Raw genomic sequence first — 25,567 nt, 5'->3', positions numbered from 1 at the left:
ATCGGGCTTTATGCCACATAGGAGCACGGCACTTAATCTGCGAAGGGTGCACGGGGTGTTGGCAAGGGCGCATCTCCTTCAGGAACAGACAGTGATACTTTCCTTAGATGCTAAAATGGCATTTGATTTGGTTGAGTGGGAATACCTCTTTGCTGTACTAACCCGCATGGGCTTCGGGCCCCTATATATGGCGTGGGTGCGATTACTATACACCCGGCCGATGGCGCAGGTAGTAGCGAACGGGCATATATCCTCAACCTTTCCACTAGGAAGGGGAACGAGGCAAGGATGCCCACTATCGCCCCTGTTGTTTGCGATAGTGCTAGAACCACTGGCAATCCTGCTACGAGCGACGCCGTTGTTTAGAGGGATCACGTGGGGCGACGGGTGGGAGGACAGGGTCTCCCTCTACGCCGACGACATGTTGGTATACATGACTGACCCGACTGCAGGGGTGCCCGCCCTGCTGGAGATCTGCGATGAACATAGTAAAGCATCCGGGTATACATTGAATTGGGCCAAGACGGTGCTCTATGTGCTTGCCGGCCAGGCCCCGGTGTTGCCGGCGACCTGCCCTCTTACAGTGACCACCTCTTCCTTCAAGTACCTAGGTATTTATGTGACGAGAGATGCTAAACAGTTCTATGTCGAAAATTTGCAACCGCCTCTGCAGAGGTTGCGTGCAGATGTCCAGTATTGGGCTACGCTACCGCTGACCCTCCTAGGGCGCGCGGCTCTCTACAAAATGATGGCTCTCCCGAGGTTTCTGTATGTACTAGAGAACTCTCCATATGTGGTTAGCCCGCAATACTTCCGGCGAGTGGCAGCGCTGGTCTCCAGCCTGCTGTGGAATAACGGGCCGGCACGTATAGCACAGGCGAAACTAGTGAAGAGTTGGTACGAGGGGGGTGTTGCACTACCTGATCTCCAATTATATTACTGGGCGGCACAGCTTAAAATAATTAATCACTGGATTCACGTTTCCAGAAGCGATCCCGCATACAAAGCAGACTGGTCGCAACTTGGGACGGCTGACATGCTGTCAGTACTGTACAATCGCCAGAAGGTAAAGACCCTGCTGGGCCCAACATTCCACACTGCGACACTCTGGCACATGGCGCAGACCCGCCTGGGATGGAAAGGGAAAATCACTAAGCTGACGCCCCTGTGGGACACCAAGGCACTGGGCACACTTAGGGCATGTAAAGGCTTTGCGAGATGGGATGACATAGGAATCTCAGTAGTTGGAGACCTCTGGGATAAGGGCACGATTGTTCCCTTCCAGCACCTCCAGCAACAATACGGCCTAGGGCCCACTGAAACATTCCGCTATGTACAGATTCGACATGCACTACTGCGCGCAATCCCACCAGACACGGCACTCCCAGAGTCCTCACCCCTTGAGGATAGACTGCTCACCGAATACATGGAACAAAAAGCGACCTCGCTCACGTATAAGAAATTAATTAATAACACGCCTGATCCCACACTCAAGCTTAGGGAGAAATGGGTAGCTGAGCTAGATGATATGGATGAAACGGAGTGGAATGAGGCATTGGCCTCCCCGAGGGAGGTGGGCATATCAGCTAGGTTCCGCCTGATACAGCTCAAGGTGCTACACCGCACCTACTACACTCGCACACTGCTACACAGAATACAAAGGGCGCAGCACCCATACTGCCTTAGGGGATGCGGGGAAGAGGGGACTCTCCTACACACGTTTTGGGAATGTCCACGCATAAGGGAACTATGGCGCCAAATTATGCGCACAGTCTCTCAAGCCATGAATGTGTCTGTCCTTCCGGAACCTCGCAGGTGCCTGCTGAACATTTGGGAACCTACGGACTTGAACAGGTACGAACAATTGTGGGTCACCCTCGCAATGACGGTGGCCAAACGAGACATTGCACAGAGGTGGGGTGCTCCGGAGTTACCTACGGTGACGGGATGGGTAAGAAATATGGACCTTCTCATGATTAAGGAAAGGGCAGTGTATGTGTTGAGAGCCTGCCCTCGTAAATGGAACCGGGTATGGCTGAAGTGGAACGCTTATAGAGGTGACCCATGTGAAGCTTTGCCAGAGGGTGAGGACTCGGATTCGGAGGAGGAGGAAGACTAGTGGCTGTAGAGGGATACTGTGAACGAGGGAGGGACCGGGGGGAGTGATGCACGCACTGACACTCTAAACGAATTGCTGATTTGTTAACCTGTGAGATGGAATAGCAGAACATACGCAGACTCTGATGTAGTGATGACAGTTGTTTGGTTTTTTGAGTACTTTTCTTTATTCTTATGAGTACCCGCTCATGCGCTGTAAGAGACAAATCAGCCTTCTGCCATGGAACTGTGTGGGCGGGGAGGAATTTAGAGGAAGGGAAGACGCTGGGCATGGTGCGGCATATATCTGTTTATTAACTTTTGACTATCAGGCCCTGCATGAACACGGTAACTGTTACTATACTCTATGTTGCATACTATCCCCACCCGGGGAACTAGCTACTGTTCTGTTACGGCAATTACAAATGTCATACTGCTATTTCTTCTAAATTCCTGACAATAAAGAATTAAAAAAAAAAAAAAAATGGAAAAGGTTGATCAAGAACTGCTCTCCTCTGAACCGCTATTCCTTGTTATGCAGGAAACATTTGTGTGTGCTGGTTGAGTTTAATTTTCTTACAAAATCGCTATTTGAAAATAAACATAAAATGGTGGCACCGTCTGTTCGCTGGTGTAAGCGATACCTGCAATGTCTTCATCCCCGAAGCAGCTATGCTACTTTTTGCCACGCCTATTCCGACTGCGGTTACCAAACTTTTTGATCACAGCTCCTGGAGTATTTGTGACTTTCCTGTGAACATCAGAAATGTGACCGGCTGTTGAACAGCAGCCACCACACACAGCTGCACAAATGTTGGCAAAGTAAATAAATAGATTGAGGTGGGAGAGTCGTGCAGAACAAAAGAAAGGTGCGCAGCCACCATGCTCCAAGATGAAGCGCGGCATGCTGCACTGCCAAAAAAAAACAGAATGTTGCCATAGTAAATAAATAGATGAAGTGTGTGACCAGTAGAAGGAACAGAGAAAAATAGTGCAGCGCAAACCAAATAAATGAAGAGAACGCTCCCTTGAAATTGGGGCACTCTGTATGGGAGGGAACAAATCACCACAAGGAGGGAGAAATAAAAACAGATGCACCTATGAAACGCACTAATCTATGCATAGCACTAAAAGGAACCAATGAAAAGTGATGGGCGTGGTCAAAGCCCCTGGAGCAGATACAATATGTCTCGAGAGGCAGCACATGCGCTGGTTAGGCTAGACCTAAAAAAGTAGATAGGCTAAAAACCTCAAAGCTTTGAAGGTTAATGGCGAGGTAGGAGGCGATTCGAGGCTGATGTTTTAAGGTAGTAAAAGGACATATGAGACCATACAGCCTCCTATGATGGGCCCACCTGGACATATCCTGTATAATCTGCCCAACTACGATACACTGTAACGTATTACTCCGCCACCACACAGTGCTGCAAGTTGCTTTTTTGCCATTAGTATAACCATCAAAACTTTTACCACCAATCTTCACCCTTGTCTAGCGCCTTGTAGTATCCTGTGTTTCCCTTTAAATGTCTTGTTCTTACATGCTTGCATCCCTTGTGTATTCCTTTGAATACTGGTGTTCTGTATTCCACAGAGCATTGTTAGAATTCTGTGCTGTACCACTGGATTCATTCTACCATCGATCACTGAAGTACTTGGATGTGCTCTTCTTTATGGATTGAATCTACAACTTAATTCTTCTTCTGGTTGTCTTACTTGAAAGGGAATGCTACACGCCACTTAGCACTGTACGTGTATTCAGTGCCCTTTCAGCAGTAGGGATCTGAATGTCTTCAAGTTGTTATTCTTTGGCAATTGTTTGGCATTATTCAGGGCCCCATAAAGGCATTACAGCCCGAACAAAATGCTGGCTGCACTCTTTATCACAGTTCTTGCTTTACTGTCATCCCATGGCAGGGCATCTCTGCTGCCTGAAGTCCATGTGGTGACGTCATACCTGCACTCAAGAAACTGTCATGTGTCGTCAGGAGTGGCGACAGATCTTACAATGACGCCACTGTCCCCAACAGTCACCGCATGATTGCTCTTTATAAACTTTACCATATCCTCACTTTCACTCTACCCTTAACAGTGACGCCACTGTCACCCAAACACCGTTATCCCATGACATGCGCGCAATAAAACCCTTTAACGGTGCATATAAACTCACTGGCTGCGGCGTCCGAGTCGGGAGAAGGAACGTGTCACTCCGATCGTCCTTGTCCTACGGCTGAACTTCTCGCTGTCTCTCAGCCCCTGCTTCCTCTATCTTCTACCATCTTACTCTTCTCCGAGACGCGCATGCGCGCGAGGTGCATCATGGGTTGTGTAGTTTCTGCGCAAACAGGGCACGCCATCCATCCGACGGGGAGAGGTAGCGAGGGGCGTCAGCACCCTCGATGCCACGAGAGCAGCGGTTAACTACAATTCCCAGTGTGCCGTTGTGCTGTGTGCTGCTTACCCGGAAGTGACGTACTTCCCCAGCGCTGTTTCCCTGCTCTCCATGCCCGTTACCGGCATGGGTTTGTTGTGCAGGGCGGCTTGGCTCCTGCGGGCAGCGGGGTTCAATGCGACCTCGGGCTGGACACAAGGGGCGGCGCAGGCCAGGGGTTACGCCAAGAAAGCTGGTGAGACCCGGCTAGCGGGATACAAGGGCAGGGTCCTTGAAAGAGAGAGAGGAAGGTCAGGCGTTAGAGATGGGGCAGAGAAGCCACTTACTCGAGAATATGTCAGACAGAACTTGTACTGGTGTTTGGAGGCATTAGCCCATAGCTTTATTAAAGGGACACTGGAACACAACTTTTTCAGTTCTGAGTTTTGATGTAACTTTTTCAGTGCATTGTGGGAACTGTAGTCCTGGTTCATTTTAATTGTCAAAATACCTGCTGACAATGATATGTAAAAGCATTGTTAATGAATAAAACAGTAGTACCTCAATGGCGTGAAGGCATCTGGTCTTCTTACTTATGATAGTTGTTGGCGTTCCTAGACTGCCAAAATGTTACCAGCTAAGTCCATGTCATCAGGGACACCTATCCTCAACCAAGCAATTTAGTAATAAAAATATTTGCTTCTAGTGTTTTAGTCAAATTGGTTCAGGTACAACAAGACAAGAACCCAACTAATCTTATATATCGGAAAGAAAACCATTGGACTGGAAAAAGTTTGTTTAATGAGAAGGGTAACGTTACCCAAAACACAAAAAGGTATGGTGGCTATGCAGTGCTTTTTATATCAGTGTAATAGATATAAATCACTGATCTTTAAATTGCCAAGATTCTGGCATGAAAAGAGGTAAACACAGGAGAAGAAGAAAGATCAATCTTATTGAACGAGGAAGCCTCACTCACAGAATGCGACATGCCTCATCATAGGCAACCTCTTCCCACCCTGGTAGGACAATACCACCAGGGTGGACTCGACCTCCTGATTGGCCCCATGGAGGGAGTTCTTAAATAAAATAATTTCCTGGACAAGACAAGGGGATCTAGATACACTTAAAATTACCTAGAGGTAACCAGTTTTTAGGTCTCGGCGTCTCCGCCGGAGATCTTTTGTCAGCGACTATGCTTCCCAGGAGACAGTCCCGGCCACGCGCATCCTTCCAGGCGATTTGTAACTGGAACGCGCGCTGTAGCCAGGCGCTGTCTCCTGGGAAGCACACACGCATGCGCATACACACACACACACAGAAGCGGCCACGCACATACATACAGAGTCACCCACCCCCCCTCCGCAGACATACACACACGCGCGTGCACACACACACTAGTGCACCCCCCCTCTCCCCCGCCGTCGCACACATGCATACACACACAACGAGAGAACCCCAGCCATTTGTAAGTTACCAGCTCAATGTTGAGGGACTCCGCTCTCCTTCTGGCGTCGCGAGACGCTTTCACTCTGCCTTCTCTTCCAGTCACGTACGCAGCCCCGCCCCCGTCACAGGCGACTTTGCCTGACTTCCCGTGTGCGCAGCTTCTTTGAATTGTTGGTCATGCGTATTGGCTCTTTCTGTTTCAGAGATGCCTTACTTACCTCACTCCATCAGAGCGACTGAGTGCCGCGCCAGTCTTTGTTTGCTGTCGGTTTGACTATGGAAATTCCGTGTAAATGGCCTTCCTAAGGTTCTCTGATGCACGTTTGAGTGGGATGAAAGCCTCTGACCGCCTGGTGACTAGAGTTCGAGTTTTGACTACTCCTGTCTTGCACCAGTTCCACTGTATGTCTTTAATGAGAATTTTTCCGACGAGTGTGTTTACATTATTTGCACAAAAGTCTCGGGGGAGCCGGTAGTGAGTCACTGCATTAAGTCATTAATTCATGAACACAGGCATTCATTGATGCATTCTCACGCTCTCTCCTTAATCTGAAGGACCTTTCAGTTTGATATTTTTGCATTCTGCCATAGCCGGCTAGCTGAGGGTACGGGCACTGTTTGAGAAGCCATAACAGTAGCTGCCAAGTGAACAGCTTGCCACGGAGCGCGGTGAGGCCGCTCGGCCTTCCATTGAGGAGAACCTTTAAATCGGTACAATAGTTCGGTGACTTACAGCTCTTAGCAACGACTGGTGGATGGTATGAGGCACTACATAAAACAAGTTCTTATTCCAGTGATTAAAAGGTGGCTTGCATGCATGTTGCAGAATAGTAACGCCAAAGTGTTGCGTATATATACATTGGTTGTAACTCAGACAAACGGATTCACAGGTTGATGAATCTCTTTGAAAGTCGTCACTTCCTGCCGGCCATGGATTAGTGCCCCCATTGATGGCATTGCTAGTATCGGCTTCTTCCAGAGCGCCGCCCCTGGGGGCCCGGTTGTCGTGCGTCTGCCACGTGGAGTGGCACGAGGACATGAAATGGACAGCTCGTGCAGCCGGAATGGCGGCCACACCTTCCTCTCTCCCGGATGCATGGAGTGCAGGTGCCCAGTCGAGGAAATCGAGTGGGTGTTTCTTCGAGCCTGGTTCCTTCGGCACGGGAGGGGCACTTCCTCGTCGCACAGAGCCTTCATTGCTGCTGCTGCTTGCGACCAACGCCCCGTTGCACTCTAATATCCTTCGCGTTTAGTGATTGAACTTTAATCCTCGTGGTTTCACGCAGCGCCCGGGTGCAGTGCTACGATTTTCAAAATCTAGCTTTAGGACTCGGAGAAAATGCTATCGGGTCACCGCGGTGATTTACAGAGACGCAAAAAAAATGTACGTGATGGGCTACGTCCATGACGAAATCTGTACTGAAAAATAGAGTGGCCCCACTACAGCAATAGCGTCAGAAAATCGTACTGTGTTGATCGGACTGTCAACATGACGTTAGTAAGTCAGATCAAACGGTGGAAACTAAATGCCTCCCACTTTTTTGCCTTAAGTGTTGTATAACCGAAGAGAGATTTCTGGTTTGATTCGTTATTGACTTATCTGCTGGCCTCGATTAACCTATTGTGACTGCTTCAGACAACAAAAGCTGCCAGGGGTCCGCAGCTAATCTTGGTGACACACAACCAGATACTATTTACCGCTTAGGTTACTTGAAGGAAGCTGCTAGTAGCGCAGCTATTATCAGTTCCTTTGATCAGATGTGAACACCCTAGAACTGGACTTAACATAAGGCTGCAGCAGTTCGACCATTATCACTGTACATCCGGAAGAACGGGCTGCCGAATGTCCAGCCATAACCCGGGCTTTAAATGGGCCGGGTCTCACCGATGCTGAGCACCGGCACTTTTTTAAAGGGAGGCTCGAAGCGGGTCTCTATCGGGCACAGGCACAGGGTCAGACTGATTTGCATATGGCCATGTCTGAACTGGGGTGGCAGAGTGGGCTAAAGAACGGTGATGGATTAAACCCAGATCTGTTGACTGGGTGTGAGTGTTTGATTGGTTCAGATGCTCCGTCCATCACCACCCCCTTCTTTACCACCCGCTTTTGTACCGCTGTTTTGTGCACAGGCGGCCATTTTTTCCCCCAGACTGCAGTGACAGCAGGCACATGGATATGCCCATGCTCACACAGACACTAGTGAAATTACGGCATGACGTCCTGCCAGGTGAGCGTTGTAGGGGAAGGGAAATCCTTTAAAGAGTCCTTTTCTCTCTGGAATTTCCTTCTCTTTTTGAAACTAGAGCGCAGCAAAATTGTTGCGGTGTCACCAGGGCTTTAAGTGGAAGCTTTTTCAGTATTGAATACAAGCTGCTGCTGCTTATTTATCTTATGCAACTAACCACAATTGACAAAGCCAATAGTTCCGACTTGTTTGTTATAGTGGGTATCTCAGGAGACTTGATCTCTCACCAAAATATTCACCCAGGTTGTCAAAGTGTGGTTAGAGGATCGTAACGTCCTTGCACTGATTCAAGAAGGTTTTAGAGTGGCCTGTTTTAAAAATACCCATACATTTATTATTTTTTAATTTGCAAATAAACTGCCAGTTAACGAACTCTGCTGTAGATGGCCTTCACGGACTTTTCTCAAGCCTTTATCCTAGTCCATAGAGGACAACTATTGTCAAAGCTGAAGAAGTCCATCCTAATATGCTCCTAGTGTATTTCACCTATGATACTGCTCATTAACAGAACTATTTAGGTTCTGTGCAGCTCGCCAGGTGAACTGGCAACAACATTCCAGGTTGATACTGGTGTAAAACGGCTTCCTTTTTGCACCTCTTCCGTCCAGTGTATACATCTAAACTTTTCTGATGTCCTTCAGATAAATGGCTCAGAAATGCAGCTATTGCTACATGCCAATGTTTTGGAATCTGATGGTTGAATACTGCAACAATCTTAATATAAAAATCAATAAGAACAAGTCTCATGTCTTAGAGAGCCTCTGCCAAGACCAGCTGTGAACAAAAAATGTGCATGGGGCAGCTCTTCTAGAAATACGTAACACAATATATATCAGTTTAATTTGTGCTGAGCAAGGTATGCACTGGGGCACATACTGCTCACAAGTTACCGGCCTAAAGGGAAACATGCCAGTCGCTCGCATCCAAAATACTTGTGAGTTACCAGCTCCAATCAATGCTCGGAGAAAAAAATGCACAAATACATAAGGATATGAAACACAGCAAACACTGATTTAGACTATGCTTGCATAGAGAAACTTTGCACTCCCCTACTTTAAAAACACACCTTGCCGCTGTTCTCTGCATGCTTGGAATACTGCAATGCCCTCTCCAAACTCGACACAAAGGTTCAAATGTCTCAAAATAGGGAAGTACGTCTCATTTCGCAATTAGGAAGCATCGGTGGGCCAGCTCTGAAGGGACGGGGAAGCCTTCACTGACTGACAGTGCACTGCAGGATGTTATTCATGATTCTACGCCCCGCCCACTAGAAGGACCCTCACTTTCAGGCATTGAGGCCACATTGCCAACCCTCGGATCACGCCGATGAACCAAGGGAACAGTGTCAGACGCGGGAGACGGGCGCTTCTGTGATAGTGGAGCCTGCATCTGGAATTCCCTCCCCGGAACATCTGTACCCCCCTCCAATTTAATGCTCTTCACAACCCCCTCCCTCCAGATACTGTCGCCCGTCATCGCTTCAGCATAGCATGCAACCTTCCAGTGATCAGTGCAATGCTGTGACGTATCACACAATGAGTGTAATGAGCATGTGCTGCCTCTCTAACCGCTCTCTGGATACACTCAGCGAAAGCAAGACCCTGGGCCATATACATGTGAAGCTCTGCAAGAGCTGTATGTACCTGACTGCTCTCCTACTTTGCCTGTGTCTTAGTGCGTCCGCTCCTCCTTGCATTGGATGCTCAAGGCCAGCTTACACATGCGTAGCTTGGGATCCGTGCTTGCGTTTATTCTTAGGTGCTTTAGCAAGGTGTGCGTTTAAGCGGAGGCATGGTGCAACATATACCTATCTGCGGAGCGCTTCCCTCCATAAAGGTACTTGCACGAGCTTGCACTGCTAACTGTTTTCGTTGGCGAGTGTTGCACCATTGATGGATTCTTCCCCCTGATTGCACTCGTGTTTTTCTTGCCTTCTGCCCCGCTGTCCGTGTATGATTGCACTCAAGAGATTAGGGTCTGGTCTCCTGCTGGTCACCTTCTGCACGGCCTCACTGGCACGGGAAACTGTGAGGCATCGAGGCATAGGAGCTAGTATCAAGGTAAGAGATCTGTGGTCACCTGCCTGCCACCCCTCTCACACTACCTCACTCTCTATCTCACTACATAACAACTTCACTCTCTCTCTCTCTCTAACTCACCACCTCACTCACTCTTTATCTCACTACCTCACTCACTCTCTTTCTATCTCACTAACTCACTTTCACTCTCTCTTTCACTACCTCTCTGTCTATCTCAATACCTCACAACATCACTCTCTGCTTATATCTCACTACCTCACAACATCCCTCTCCACCTCACTCTTTCACTACCTAACTCTCTCTATCTCACTACCTCACTCTGTCTCTCACTACCTCACTCTCTCTCTGCTAATGCAATAAGTCTCACATATGCAAAAAATTAAGCTATTGCCAATAGAAATGACAATGCCATTTATTTAGGGATAACATTTTTTTTTTAATAAAAAAAGAGCAATGCCAAGAGCTCTAACTATAATATTGCCGAGGCCATTGCATTGTAAATGCTTGTTCTCCTTTAGTGGTAACCTCTAGTGTGTCTAAAACCATCTATGCAATCAGACCCCCCAGGATATAGCGGCATGGATTAGCAAATTTAGCGGCACAAATATGGAAATTTAGCGGCAATTTTGCGGCATTTTATGTGGCCATTTTTCCTACAACAAACACCGATATCTTAGTTTTTTTAGTTATTTAACTACATTAAGCTATGTATATTTGGTTTACTTACAATGTAGACACTTTGTCTCCCTCGAGCGTGTGCTTCACAATTATGGGCTGCTGCAGTTTCACAGCAAATCTACAACTAGGAAGGAATATTTCTTTCCTGTCCATATTTTATTGTATCTTGCTCCCCGTCCCATCCTTCCCCTGTTGTTGCAACAACACCTCCTCACTGTACAGGAGTTTTTCCAGCTAGTACTGCAGCCACTACGTCTGGTGCACTACTTGATTTTAACATGGCAGCTCCCAGTCTACCAACACATGAGTTGGTGAGCGCCCAATTGTCTATACCATACCTAGGCATCCTACTGGCCCCCACACCGGTGAAGACACTTGCAGCCAACTAAGGCCCCTTCTTGCCCAGACCAACACAACATTCTCTGCATGGAACCGCTCAGGCTGTCATGGTCCGGCCGTATTGCGGCTGTCAAAATGACAATACTCCTGCGCATTCTTTTTATATTTCAGACCCTACCATTAACCCCATTGCCAGCAATCCTCCGTAACCTACAACTTGTCATTAACTGGTTCATCTGCAAAGGCAAGAATCTGCGTCTTCACCAACAACAACTTATCCGTCCCAAATCGGAGGGAGGCAGGGGGCTTCCCCTGATCCCATGGTATTTCCAGGCTAAACATCTCAGATAATACGTGATGACCTCACTGAGATCACATATGAAATCACCAATGGCATCATTGCTGACGTCATTGTATGAACCAGTGTCATATGGGATACAGAGTATGTGCACCTCAAGCAATAACTATGCATACTCCTTTTGGCCTTTGGCAGCGTGCACCACGCATTGGCCACAGTACCTGTTCTGTGCCCAGACCCTGCACCCAAACCATGAGCCCAAACCATTGGGAGGCTAGCCAAACTGCACATAAACTTACGCGGTATGTCCAGACTACACTTTCTACTAAAAATGGCTTTGCCAATGTTTAAGTCAAATTGACCTTTAGAGAAATATATAGATTTTCAGAAAGGCGAGTACATATAAAAAGACACTATGGCTTGGTGCGAGTAGTTCATGTAATATAGAGAACAAGGCTAGGGTTCTGTCCGACTAATGAGGCGATTGTTGCAGTTCAGCATTTCTGTGCCGTGGCCAGTGCCTTCTCAGACAGTAGGTGAGTGACAGATTCAAGTAATTAGTAGTAAGGAGAGAGTAGTAACATACATCTGCCCATAGCTGAGGGAGAAGAGATGATATTTAAATTGAGCAGCATTGACATTTACAGTATAACAATTTTGGAAAAGGGGGTGGTGATGGACAGTTTCTGAATGATGCAGAATACTCTTACCCAGTCAAGAGATCAGGGCTTGATCCATCACCGTTTTTTAGCTCACTGCACCATCCCAGCTCAGAACCTGGCTACATGCAAATTAGTCTGTTCCTGTCCCAGTGCATGATGGGAACAGGGCAAACCAAACTACCAAGCCAATTCTTATACTGGGAAGGAAACAAGCTTCCGGGGACCGGTTTCTGGCATTTCAGCCCTGTTCCCATCATGCACTGGGACAGGAACAGACTAATTTGCATATAGCCAGGTTCTGAGCTGGGATGGTGCAGTGAGCTAAACAACGGTGATGGATCAAGCCCTGATCTCTTGACTGGGTAAGAGTATTCTGCATCATTCAGAAACTCTGTCCATCACCACCCCCTTTTCCAAAATCGATTTACAGTATAACATGCATGCCACTATTTGGAAGCAGGAAAGAGGGAGATTTTGAAAAAGAAATGGGGAGAAGTATCTTACCCATTGACCTACATTGAAGTGAGGGCAATGTTAGGCAGGGTACAACTGAAATAAAGTCACATTTGGCTTTAAAGGTCGTGAGTCTCCTTCCTGAATAATGTGTGTTTGCATCTATTCAGCATGGACAATTCCCATAAACAGGAGAACAAGAGAAATGAGAACCTACTATAAATTGTATGAATACAAACATTAACAATGTAATTAAATATAAATCATTCATCGTTAACTGTCAGACGAAAGCACAATTATAATATAAACTTAAAAGTTGGCATTTTTCAGAGCATGTAGTGTCCTATCACAAATAAGTGAGCAGGGCAGGTTTGTGAAAAACATAAAAGATCTACAAGGGTTTTGAGTAGGCCAGGAACTAGAACATTTCGAATAAACGTAGTCCATAAAAGGCAAAATATGGGAAGGAAAGAGAGAGCAGGAGAAATTGGACTGGACACAGACGCTGTCAGTAAGTGGTAGAGTGAAAGAGCATAGAGCCAACAGAGGATGGGTGCCCACACAGAGAGGAGTGCCTATCTATAGACTCCAGAACCACAGCAAAGAGGAACAGTCATGAACTGTGTTTCAAACCCAGGCATCTCAGATGGGAAGGCTGGCAGAGACACCACAGGCATTACATGATGGTCATTCAGTAGGTGTAGGGGGCGGTTTAAACTTTGGAAAGTATCACGTGGCATCTGGAAGGGGGGGGGGTAGAGAGAGAGAGAGATCGAGATCGATCCTGACTGCCTGCCACTACCGTCAGCCGCCATCCGATGCATGCCAGAGCTCACATAGCCACGGAACTTCTATAAGCCCCGGCGCTTTGCTGATGCACGCACATGCGTTTCTCTTTCAGTAATCCATTCTTTCAGGGTCAGCCCTAATGACTTTACTTACAGCGATCACATCTCCCTCTGTCAGTCAAAGGTGACTCTTTGTTTCTAGCGAGCACTGTCTAATCGCCCGTCCCGTAGAGCGGGTAAGTGCATTCTAGTGGACAATGCATAGCTCCAGACTGCACTCCAGGAAGTCGATCACGGAGCTTAGTCACTAACCAGACCCCCCAGGATATAATATAGCGGCAGCTTTTTGTAAAAATGTAGCGCGATTTCTACTAAAGTGCCGAATTCGCGGGCACTTCTGTAAAAATCACGGCATTTTTACAAAAGTCCCGATTTCGCGGAAATCGCGATATCCTGGAGGGTCAGATGCAATGGAATGAGAGCACAGTGGCTCAGACCATCATCTTATCACCAGTGTTTCTGCCCTATTCTAAGTCACCAATATTGGTCGGGGGCATTCGTCGGGCCTAAAGACCTACACTAACAAATAGTCAATAGTAAAAAGTGAAACCCTTGTACTGGACAGACCAAAGTACCTACAGCTGGGTGAGGACGGATGATAGATGTTCCTGCACGGTTTGCCTCTTGATGTTGTGACACTACAGAGGACATGTCCCTCCCCAGACTAGAAGTCAGATATCCCCTTTCTGAGGGTTGATTTGCACTAAGACCAGGTAGGATTCACTCTGGTCCTTCCAGTGCATGGTTTTAACGTTTTTCCGCTTTGAGCATAGCCCCTTGTGAGTCGTTCTCTGACACTGTATTAATGTGGGTTAATAGTAAAGAAACATTCACGTAGTGGGGCCATATCTGTACCTTGCTTCATCTCCTTGGCCTCCAAAGAGCCACACTGAAGAGTATTTGAGGACAGCGTCATACTGGCTCCTGCTCATTTTGGAAATGTATTAAGCACAGTGAATGATCTGCTCAGTCTGACATGCAATAGCATGGTAAGAATGTGTTCCCGCTCCCCAGTTAAATGCACATGGTATTTGTAGCCCTCCATGCCAATTCCTCAGTGAAATGATCTGAATATAGTGACCCACCTGCTTAAATTCCTCATTGAAGTTTGTTGGTTCTAGTTAGAAACTTGCTACAACTTCAGAGTTTGGTTCAACATGGTGCAATACTGTCTCTGGTTTTCTTTTGTAATATTTTGATTGCAGTGAGGGCTCGCTCCCCATTGAAATGCTTTATGAATAATCCATGGTCTGCTCCAATTTATGCCTTTTGAACTCAAAGGCTTCCATTATGAAGGAGCTAGAGGAGTATGTGCTATCGATTGCACCTAATAAAATGCGACATCCCAGGGATCTAAATTTATTGGGTACAATAAGTGTAGCAATGACGAAATTTGCTTTAAAAAAAAAATGACGCATGTCTTGCAGATCTTGCACTTTGTGCACCAAAATGTGCCTGTACCAGTATTTAGTGGACATTTGTTCCACTAAATTGCAGAGGTGCATTGCTTGGTGCAAAACTCGTATTTCCATATGTGCTTTAGCAGGAGTTACAGCACATATCAGAATTAACAAGGCCACTCTTAATCGGGGAGAACAAGAGGCTATGTCAACTATGTTTAAATAAGGTGCTTTTAAGGCAGGATTCAGACCTCAAATATACTTTAGATGGTTACTGGAGGTCCCCACAGAAGTCCCAACTTACTTTTGCAGTTGAAGGGTGGATTTCCTCACAATACTTGCATTTGGATTGCCTGAAAAAAAAGGGGTGCTCAGCAGACCTTGTTACATGTTTAGCCTGTTCCTCAGTTCCTAGGCATGTTTTGTTCACCTGGTTCCATTTGATATACACACAGGTTAGAGACCTAATCAAGTACACCAAAGACCTAGAAATTAGTGTTTTCAGATTATAGATGACATCAAAAACACGGTAAACAATATTTGGAAAATGTTCTAATGCTAAAAGAGTCTGTGCTATAGTTGGTAAGGGTGGAATTTGTATTGAGTGCCAGCTGACTCAAATGTATCTTTTGTGTGCAGAGTGGAGAGGGCATTTTCTCCTTTTAAGGTTAAAGTTATGCATTTGTTACTCGTAAAAAAGTATGGCAATGCTTAAACAGACATTAGTAAACCACACTGATTGTTCTAACACCCCTTGACTCTGTAAATTCTTCTGGCTTTTTGAAAGTGTCTGACTTTTAGATGCCACGTTTGCTGAAAGGGCAATGCCGTGAGCCCCATTGATGTTCTATCACACTTTGTTTCCAGTGGTCAAGGGTAAAGGAAGGAGTGTAGCCAAAGAAGAATTGAAAGGGCCTGAAGTATGCAAGGACGCTGCGCTGCTCACCACGCACGCCATGGGAGTGAACATCTACAAGCAAGGAGCAGAGGTGCCACTCAAGACGGATTCAGAATATCCTGACTGGTAAGCTCTCAGTAGGTGAATGCTGGCTTGGGGTGGAGCGAGTTCGATTGCCATATTAGGAAGCACACAGCATACAGTGGTTCACATCACACCAATGCACCGCATGCCTGAACGCACGATGCACGTGTGACCACTGACAGTTCATTTCACGCTACACACTAAATATACTCCTATGCACTGAATCCCCGGGACAGCTTCAGAGAACCCTCCTAGGCTTACTTCACTTCAAATGAATCTCTTTAAACATAAGTTGTTTTCACAAAGTGATCTGCTTTATATGATCTGACTTCTTTTGATTATGGTATTTATATACACTATAGGAAAGTGGATTATTATGCAGGGATGCTGGTTATGCTTCACAGTATGATGACTTCACATTAACCCATATAGGTCATTGGATTCATACTAATAAATCCCATGCTCAGTCCTGGTAGTGTGGCCCAGAGCAGTCCGGCTTTACTAGAGTAACATGTATTGAGCATTTCAAAGTACCAACATGGATGGTATGCAATTGTTACAACTCGAAAGAAATCCGACACCAATGTATTAAAAATAAAGCAGATTTTTGTATAATTTTAGACACCAAAACAAATAAACATCGGCAGAGTATAACCGGAGTTACAGGTTTATAAATGAAAATGACATCAGTGTATTTCGCTCCTACAAAACGTTAACTGTGTGGTCAATGGGGAAATGGATAAGTGACAAACAGTCACTTGCTGGTCGAGTTCAGTGGAAACCACTGGGTGTGAAGGTGAGGCGGGTCCCATGTCCGGGTTCAGACAGTCAGTTGAATTTTACCTGGCTCGTATGACCAGGGTGCAGAGTATTCCTTGCTGTCTCTTGTGCTGAACAACGGGAGCTGCGGTTGCTGGTTTTACCACTTAGACGGTGCGGGTGAGGAAGGGGATGTAAACTCTCGACAACTGGGCCATGGAGGCATCAGGTTGAAGATACAGCTGGGTTCCCTCGAGGCACAGTGTCGAAAACAAAGATGATGGTAGACTGACAGGCCGCCAACAAGCCTTGGCTGCGGCAAGCTCAGCCTTCGGTCACTTCGATGTCCGGGACAAAACTAGCTGTCTGAAAATTGCTAGAGGTCAGTACTACGTTTCCCCTAGGGGTGACTGGCATATATAAATAGTGCTGTGACCTTGCCACTCATGATGAGGGCTAAGTAGAGTTTGAGCAGTTTGCAGTGCTCATATAGTCTGCAATGGCAGGACTGCTTTCATCTTTTTACTTGGGCAACTCGGGGTGGCACAATCAGTGCTTCAGGCCCTGGTGACCCCTTTAACTCCCATTCCCTGGATACGACTGGTACCAATTACCAGGAACTTATACAGGAAATGAATTTGGCACCCCCCCCACCTCACGTAACAAACTTGTGGGTGCCCAAGATGAAGAGTCGCCCATCCAAAAAAGTTTCCATATTCAGCTCTCTTACTGGTAATTTGTAAACTAATAAGAATCGTGTGTTTAATTCATGAAGGGTGTTTGCAGCTGTGCTGTTGTAGATGCTCATATTCATCGCATATATGGCATACGATTCTTCTCCTGTTTCGGTCGCACAAATCCGCATCTGAGGTTCATGGAATTTGTGGAATTGATTGTGGAAGATTGTATTCGCAACATTCTCCAGCATCTTTACATGTGTGTTAGGACTACCTCCTGGTCTTGCATGTAGGGTATGAAGACATCATCAGTATGTATGGAACTTTTTGGTAGACATTAGTCTTTCATTTCATTGTACTTTGAGTGTTTCTGATTAAATGTTTTTCCCAGTGATCTTTTCATAACACAATCCCTCTGCTGGTTATCTTCTGCTGTTGTCGTATTTGATCACTGGCATGTAAGTGCCTTCTCCCATTTAATTTCTGTATAACTACATATTGTGACTGGTTGAAAATTAAAACTGCCTTCCTGTCAGTCGTGGTTGCATCATTACTAACTATATTTGTGCTACTTAAACAGAGGGTTTTCTCTGAGATCTTAAAGTGCAACTGGTGCATTGTGCATTAAAGTCTTTCCTTGTGAGTGCAGATAAGCATGGTGTGGAGGTTCATCTCCATATAAAAGAAAGGGTCAGAAACACCTTTGTATTTCTAAGTTGCGATTGTGCGTAAAGATACAGGTAAATTAGGCCATTTCACTGAATTGTCGTATTAGGATTGCTGCCAATTCAATCTGTAAGGTATGAATGAATGAATGAAATCCGTCTTGTATTGCGCTACTTGGCCCAAAGGGCGTCAAGGCGCCTAACCCAAAAAAAAAGAATGTCCACATAGCATGCTTATTGATGGGCCTTAATGAAGCACCACGTCTTTAATGCTTTTCTGAAGAGAGACAGCGAAGGTTGCATCTTTATGTCGGAGGGGAGGGCATTCCACAAACGGGGGGCCACGGTGGAAAAGGCCCTGCCTCCCCATCTGACTTTCTTACTACGTGGGATGCACAGAAGATTCATGTTGGAGGAACGAAGGCTCCTGCTAGGGGAGTAGGAAATTAGCAGAGAGCCTAAGGCATCTGAGGGTCCTGCCAGAAGCGCTCCAAAAACCAGACAAAGGATTTTAAACACAATTCTTTGCTGGATTGGGAGCCAGTGGAGCTTCTTCCTGGCTAGAGTGGCAGAGAAAGACTTGGGGGTGTCCAACACAAATCTCGCCGCAGCGTTCTGCACGCTCTGAAGGCGTTGAATATCGCCCTTATTGATGTCTGCATACAGAGCGTTGCAGTAATCTAATCAGGAAGACACCAACGCGACTACCGTCTGTTTACGTGCCTGAGGGGAGAGATAGTGGACGATTCTCCTCAGAATCCTGATGACTCCCCAACAGGTAGCCACAGTTCGATTTACCTGAAGGATCATAGTCAGCGAGGTGTCAAAGATGACACCAAGATTCCTGGCAGAAGGCGATGGTGTAGGACAAGCTCCCAAAGTTGGTATGTTGGTAACCCTCTTAGTTCTTCAAAACATAGATCGGAGAAAATATGAAATCACAATTCTGTCCTTAGAAGGCCCAGCAGTGAAAGATGTCTCACAAGATCTCGAAATCCAAGCAGACATCGGGAAACAAAAGCACTTTCTGGAAGGCTTATTGTTGGTGATTATTAGAGATGCACGACTGAACGTTTTCTTTTCTTCTCTACACTGGATGGTCCCTTTGAGTAATCTTTGTCATCAGCTCTACACATAAGACCAAGAAGTAGCGTCCCAGGCATGTAAAGACTCTACTGTGGAAAGAAAAAGCACTTCCATTTTAACAATGCAGAATGTTATACGTTTGGGCTTCCAGTCTCAATGGGTACAACCTTGATTGGAGAAATGTATCTGACCTACCACAAGTGTTACAATTGCCGGCCCACATTGAGATTTGGAAAGCAATGAAACAGTCTAGCCAAGGACCAAAGATGGCTATTATAAGCTTTTAAGATGTGAGCATCCATAGACATGTTTTTGACTACTACTTCGAGATTACAAACTTGGGAAACCAGTTTTGGACATTGGACCAGACTATCCGGTCAGCAGTTTGGTCCCCGTATGTAAGGCTGATTGCGTAAGCACAGTGGCCTCCGGTTTTTATTGGTTCCGCTTCGGCTTGTTCTTATTAAGCTGCTGTGTACTGTGCTCTTAACAGCTGTTTATTGTTGCTATGCTTTGTGTATCACCAGCATAATTATATACTGTTAGTTTGAAAGACTAGAACCATGTAAACGGAGTGCAAGTATGCAAAAGTTACAAGCATTGGCAAAGCAGTAGGTTTTGCCTATTTGCTATGCCTATGTTTCTAACCATGGGCAGTCACTTTTTTTAGAAAAGCAAAAAAATTACTTAAAAAAAATTACACATATGAGCAAGTTGGGAAGGTTGTGGGGGAGACACAACATGACGAGTGGGGCGTGAAGCAACACAGTGGGTGAGGAAAGAAGCAACATGATGGGGGGCTAGGGAGAATGCTTTGGGGAAAGCAACATGGAGCACAGGGAGAAGCACATGGGTAAAAGAGCAACACAGGTGTGGGTGGAGGGTGAGAAGCACTTGGGCGAGAGACCAATTTGGAGAGGTAAGAAATGTACATAAGGGAGACAGCTGGAAAACACATTCACTCTCTTGGTGTATTTAAACAAAAAGAAAATAAGTAGTTCCCTAAAAGCGAGCAGAGGAAGCATAGAAGACAGCCAGTCAAGGAGAGGGTAAAGCGGCTATGCACCATAGGAAGAATGGGCTGAAAAAAGTAAAGTTGTCCAAGAGAAGCAAGCAAATAAGACTGTCAGTCAAGCCAGCCAATGGCAAGTAATGGATGAGCTGCAAACCCCTGTATGTACTTGGTAAGCCCACAATATGTTATTTGCAATCAGACAGCTTTCACGGTCTGCTAGGCTCAACCTATTAATAAGGTGGCAGTGCTGTAAAGGTACCTAAGAAAGGTGTGGTATTTGAACAGTGTGGGATGTCCTAAGCAGTGGATCCCATGAAGAGTGACAATTTATGGTCCCTTACTTGTACACGTGCTGACAGTTTAATTCATGTCATATTGTCCACAGTGTCAGTGTATTTGCGACTTCATCTTTCTTGCGGGTTTCCTGCTTTAAATATGTCTCCGTCCGCAGTGGCTTTCAGTCCACCTGTAACTGCTTTCAGCCTTCCGCTCTCTGACTCTCCAGTGCCTGCTGTGTGCTATAGTTTTACCAGTGTATCAAGTTCCCTTTTGTGTTGTAATCTATTATTCACATGAATTTGAGATGCTTATTTCTGAGCTTGGGTGTTAGATACAGAGCAGGTGAAGTTGGTGCCTGGTGTTGTGGAGTAAGCATTTTCTTGTTGGCATCTATGCCTCCTTGTAGTATCCCATGCAAGCATGTTGTGTGCGGGAACCATGCCTGCTTAGTTACTTATGCCTACTACCCCTCCTGAGGCATTCAGGCCTCTAGCCATCTCTGTCCTGGGCTTTTCTTTTAATCTGACTCCAGGTGTAGCACATCTCCTTGCAGTCAGCCCTCGGCGGCAGGTGTTTTTTGTCCTTACACTTTTCCTTTTCCCTTGAGGGTTCCAGGTCAGGGCTTGCCTGGTGGTGTTTGATGTGGGCTTGCAGAGGGTGTAACCTATCCGGTCCCAGCGTCTTTTCTTTATTTCTTCATGAGCAGGAAGTTGGGACATATACTGCCTTAGGTGTTTGTTGCTGATGGTGTTAGGCCAGCGGGTTTGCGAGGAGTTTCCTCACTCAGGTGTTGAAGGTTTGGACTTTGTGTGTCGTAGTCACTATTGTCCTCCAAGTTTTGTTCCATACAAAAGGACTGATTTTATGCTGATGTTAAAAAGCCTGACCTTGTTTTGCCGCGTTTGGGCCTTGGAGCTCCAGATTGTATCTAGGCAGCTCTTGCTTTGCTGCTACCTGCCTTGAGGTCCGTGTCTATGCCTCCCTGCTCATCTATGACACTGCCCCGGCACTGACCGTGCCTGCTAGTGGTACTTACGTGTGTATGGTATCGGATAATCATATATGTAATTGGCGTTCACCCAAGAGTGCATTGGAGCGAGGCACTGTTTTGGAATACTACGCAGTGTATGTGGCAGGAGACAAAAAGAAGATAAAAAGCAAGGCTTGGTTTGTTTCTACTTGTAGTCAAGTTACAGATATTCAGCATTATGTCAGCCCTTGTTAATGTGTAGTTTAATATTTTTGTTGGATTTTTAGTAAAATCTGTACTACACTGCAATAAGCAAAATCAATAAATACACCAGTTGAGATAACTACCCAGACTTACGTGATATGTGTTTGTGTGTGTGTGTGTGTAAAAGTAGGAAATTAATACATAGAAACTCAATAAAGAAAGCATTAAAAGGTTAAATGCACTTCATGTTATATTGCTTTAACGAAGATCTGTAATGGGGCCGGGTAATATCATGGACAATATCAGTTTCCCATTAGTATGGTTGTCCAGATCAACACACGACATCATCTGATCCTTTTAAATATTCTAAGTCACTTTGGAACAGGCTGTTAAGGTACTGAGGTAGGTTTTGATGGGTTCAACTTCTCAGAGTAAGAACAGACCCATGTGCCCCCCAGATATTTAGAAACTGTTATTATGCTTCCAAAACAACACATATAAACTTTTTTTTAATGAGTCAAGGTTGCTAAAAAAGGAATTTTGCAACTTGAGCCACCTCTTTAAATATCTCTCTATTTTCATTTGAGCTGGCAACCAGAGAGAGAGAGCTGCTGATTCGGGCCCCCGGTTCTACAATAGTACTCCCTGCTGTTTTGTGTTACAGGGGTGGAACAAATAGCATATTAAAGGATGCTGTATGTAGCAAGTCTCTATTAAGTAAAATACATGAAAATTAGTCGGATTTTTATAAGGCTTTTCGTAAAGGGCTTTGCATGTCTCCTAGTTGCTGTGATGGTAGCATGGGCTCTTCTGTTTAAGGTACAAAATAGGCCACCAGATCATAGTCAGTTATTAAAGCAGGTGTCTGGATGCCGGGCATGTGAGCTTTTTATAAATCATTACTTCATGAACTAACATCCAGATGGTGCTCCACACCGAGAACCAGCCATTCCGAAAGACTCGCCTTTGGTAATCGAGAACCACCCAACCAGTGATGCGGGACTAGCTCAGTTCAAGCTTTACTGTTTCCCTCTAAGCCTTGGTGTGACTACTTCCTGGTGCCTGTGCAGCCCTGCATAGGGACTTCATGCGAATGAGTGTTAGATGTGTGTAAGTTGTCTGACTCTCTGGGCATGCATTATCCAAAAGGCACATCTATTGGCTTTGTTAATGCTTGCTGAACATTGATAAAGATGCTGAAGAGATGAGTTTTTCTTCTTTGGTTTTAATACTCTAGCAGGTCCCTTTATTTTTGTTGCTAAGGGTCACATCCCACTGTACAGTGCCAGTCGCTGCAGTTCAAGGGCATCCATTGAATTTGTACCTGGGTGCATGAACCCTGCAGTGTTGGTACATGCCGGAGATTAAAGTGATTTGGTATTTATGACTTGTCTGCTTTAAGTTGAGGTGGGCTATATGTTCATTGCGCTTGCGTAGAGTGACATAGTAAAGTAGACTTCATCCACAGTAATAAGGTCCAGCACGCCTCCCTGGTTCAGGCTGCCCTGAAGTTGTTGGCACCAGGAAAGTAGCAGCAGCTATATCGGAGTCCCTCTGCAGAGCCGGAATGTAGTCCTTGTGCTGCACAGGGTCACTAGAACTTCTCTGTTTTTTCTATATTATCCAGATTTGCTAGTCTCAGGACTTGGCCCACCCTTACTTTTAAAAGCCTGAATAAGCCCAATTTGGGAAAAAGAGCTTGATCAGAGTTAATGTAGCAGAAGTCAAGAGAGTATTGGGGTACTTACTCTGATTCAAAGCTGAAAAGGGCCTTTGACTGTAGTGTGCAGTGCTTGTGAATGTACACAGTTCAGTGTTGGGGATACAAGCTCACAAGATGGACACCTACCAGCCTCAGGCTAAGGACTCTCTAAAACTAGTGGGCTGTCTCCAAACACACTCACTCCTGCCCTGTGTATCATCCCCCCCCCCCCCCTCCCACAGTCTTCAACTCTCCAAGGCACGCCGCATACTTCCATCTCATCAAGTGTACTCGCACTTCATCACATAAACTTCACACCTTGTGCACGCGCTCACATCCTCGGAGCCTCTCGGTGATGTCCAACACAAGTCCGCGAGGAGTGGAGTCGTGCCTGAAACATTATTCACATTTACATCCATTGTATGTACCTCGCGATATCCTGCAAAGTAAACCATACACAGATGTGACCCTCGTGAAATAGAGTTGGACACTCATGTCCTTGGTTTGCCTTCCCTTACCCTCCCAGCCCTCAGTTGCAAACTCACCTGATCTTTCAATGATCTTGGCCCCCAGGTATCCACTTTTACTGGCCCCCACAGACTTCCATGGCCACCCTCTCCTTCTCAGGCTCTTTATTCTCCTCGGGTACCCTCTTACACAGGTTGTTTCCTCTGGTAGGGGCCTCCACCTTGCACTCACACCCCGCTCCACCTCTGCAGACTGACTCTCCCACCTCGCTCTACCACCCCTGCACCAGACTTCACTCCTTCAGGCATACTTCCCCACCCCTCACTTAGCACTTCAGGCAGACTCTCCCACCCTTCTCCCTTCCCTCATAGTGATCTCAGTTATGACTCTCACCACTGCTTTTCTCCCCAGGCTCTTCCAAGTTCACCTCGGACCACCCAAGACCCTGGACGAGCTGGACCCTGAGGACCCCCGGTACTGGGCACTACTGCGCAAGCACCACATGTGGCGTAACAACAAGCTGAGCAAGAACAAGAAGTTCTAACATGGGGGCGAGAGCCCAGTGGAGAGGGTGGGAGGGGGTCCTTGATGAACCCTGGGTGCACATGGACTAGAACCTGCACCTTGCAGGTGGAATAAGCTGTGCTTTCTTTCCCTGACACTTTGTAAATATTCATTTATATATGCCGGAAACAAATAAAACATTTTGATAAGGCCTGGTCTCATCTCTCAAGTGTTGAACTCCACACTGCCAGGGAACATGTTCTCTTGTGTGACCCATTGCTATACCACCTTCGCTTTGTCCCCTGGTCCTGGATTCTTGTGAAGGGTTCTTGTCAACAGTAGGGAGTTCACAAGCAGCCTCCAAGGTATTAACAAGAAGTCGGACAAAGGAGGCGTGTGAAGAAGGTGGGCTTTCTGCTTATTGAACTGTCGGGGAGCTGGATGTCACAGGACAATGTGCAGCAGTGAAAACAAGTGTTTCATTTTTTATAACTCTTTGCAGGTGACTTAACCTTTCCCGAAACCTAAAACCTTGAGAACCTAGAATAATTTTTGCACAGTCCTTCTCCCACCACCGACAGCATGATCCGTCCCTGTTAAACAGGCCAGTGACGTCACTTCCTGGTAATCTTAGATTGATTTCTGCTATTTACATTCTTGTAATCACGGCTGGTGTCATTTTTCGACAGAGGCTTCCTCGAATAGAGGGAAACTGAGATTTCCGGTCAAGTTGGGACTACCTGGCAAGTCAATAGTTACCGGCCACAGCAGTTAGTTTTTAGAAGCGTTGCTTGTTCTCCAGTCACTAGCACTTGGCCCGCATGACTTCTTTCTTCAGAGAGGGCCCTTGAACGTCTTGCTTCACACCTTCAGTGTCTGGCGCTCTCTCCCCAGGTTTGCAGCCTTAGTTTCCGCTTTTGTCCAGGCAGCCTGTCCTCTTTTGCATCTCCATGCTGCAGCCTGTAGTTTTGAACATCTGTCCAAGCATTCCGTATATTTCGGTCCATAGAGTCGTGTTCTGTTTCTCTCCGTGCTAGCACCCTGGGGTTTTCTGTATGGTACCCAAAGCCATGGTGAGTGATTCTAAACCCACCTATGTCCCCAGTTTTTTGGCCTTCAGCATTCCTCCCTAAAGATTCTCTGAGAAAACTGTGGAACCTGATCGTGCCACCTGGGTCACGCTTCAAATGGGTACATATTTTTATTCTCTTCTTTCTTCATTGAAGACTTGTTCATCTCTCTGGAATGAGCCTGCCTGAGATCTGAGCCACAACTGAGAGCAGTCTATCATTCTGTGCTCCAGGAATCCATGGGACTGATTGAGTGTTCCAGTAGAACTTGCCCTGCTATTGGATTCGCCATAAAGGCGCTTGTGACAA

At 46.2% G+C, this 25,567-nt stretch overlaps 2 protein-coding genes across 2 annotated transcripts in view; one reads left to right on the top strand and one right to left on the bottom strand.

Annotated features, from left to right (window-relative positions):
* Positions 1-4,397, bottom strand: part of APBA3 (amyloid beta precursor protein binding family A member 3) — a 51,019-nt gene extending 46,622 nt beyond the window's left edge. The window contains exon 1 of the mRNA XM_086947104.1: positions 4,265-4,397. The gene's annotated coding sequence lies outside the window, so the exon portion shown is untranslated. The remainder of the gene's footprint in view (positions 1-4,264) is intronic.
* Positions 4,398-4,552: 155 nt separating this feature from the next.
* On the top strand, positions 4,553-24,399 carry MRPL54 (mitochondrial ribosomal protein L54). The gene is made up of 3 exons (XM_086947105.1): positions 4,553-4,721; positions 15,745-15,901; positions 24,096-24,399. Exons 1-3 carry the CDS (start codon positions 4,598-4,600, stop codon positions 24,226-24,228), a joined length of 414 nt encoding a protein of 137 aa, XP_086803231.1. The 5' UTR covers positions 4,553-4,597; the 3' UTR covers positions 24,229-24,399.
* The last annotated feature ends 1,168 nt before the right edge of the window (positions 24,400-25,567 follow it).

This window comes from Lissotriton vulgaris, chromosome 12 (assembly GCF_964263255.1).
Source record: "Lissotriton vulgaris chromosome 12, aLisVul1.2, whole genome shotgun sequence".
NCBI lineage: Eukaryota > Metazoa > Chordata > Amphibia > Caudata > Salamandridae > Lissotriton > Lissotriton vulgaris.
The sequence above is the reverse complement of the archived record's forward strand: the minus strand, read 5'-3'. Positions and strand labels throughout refer to the sequence as shown.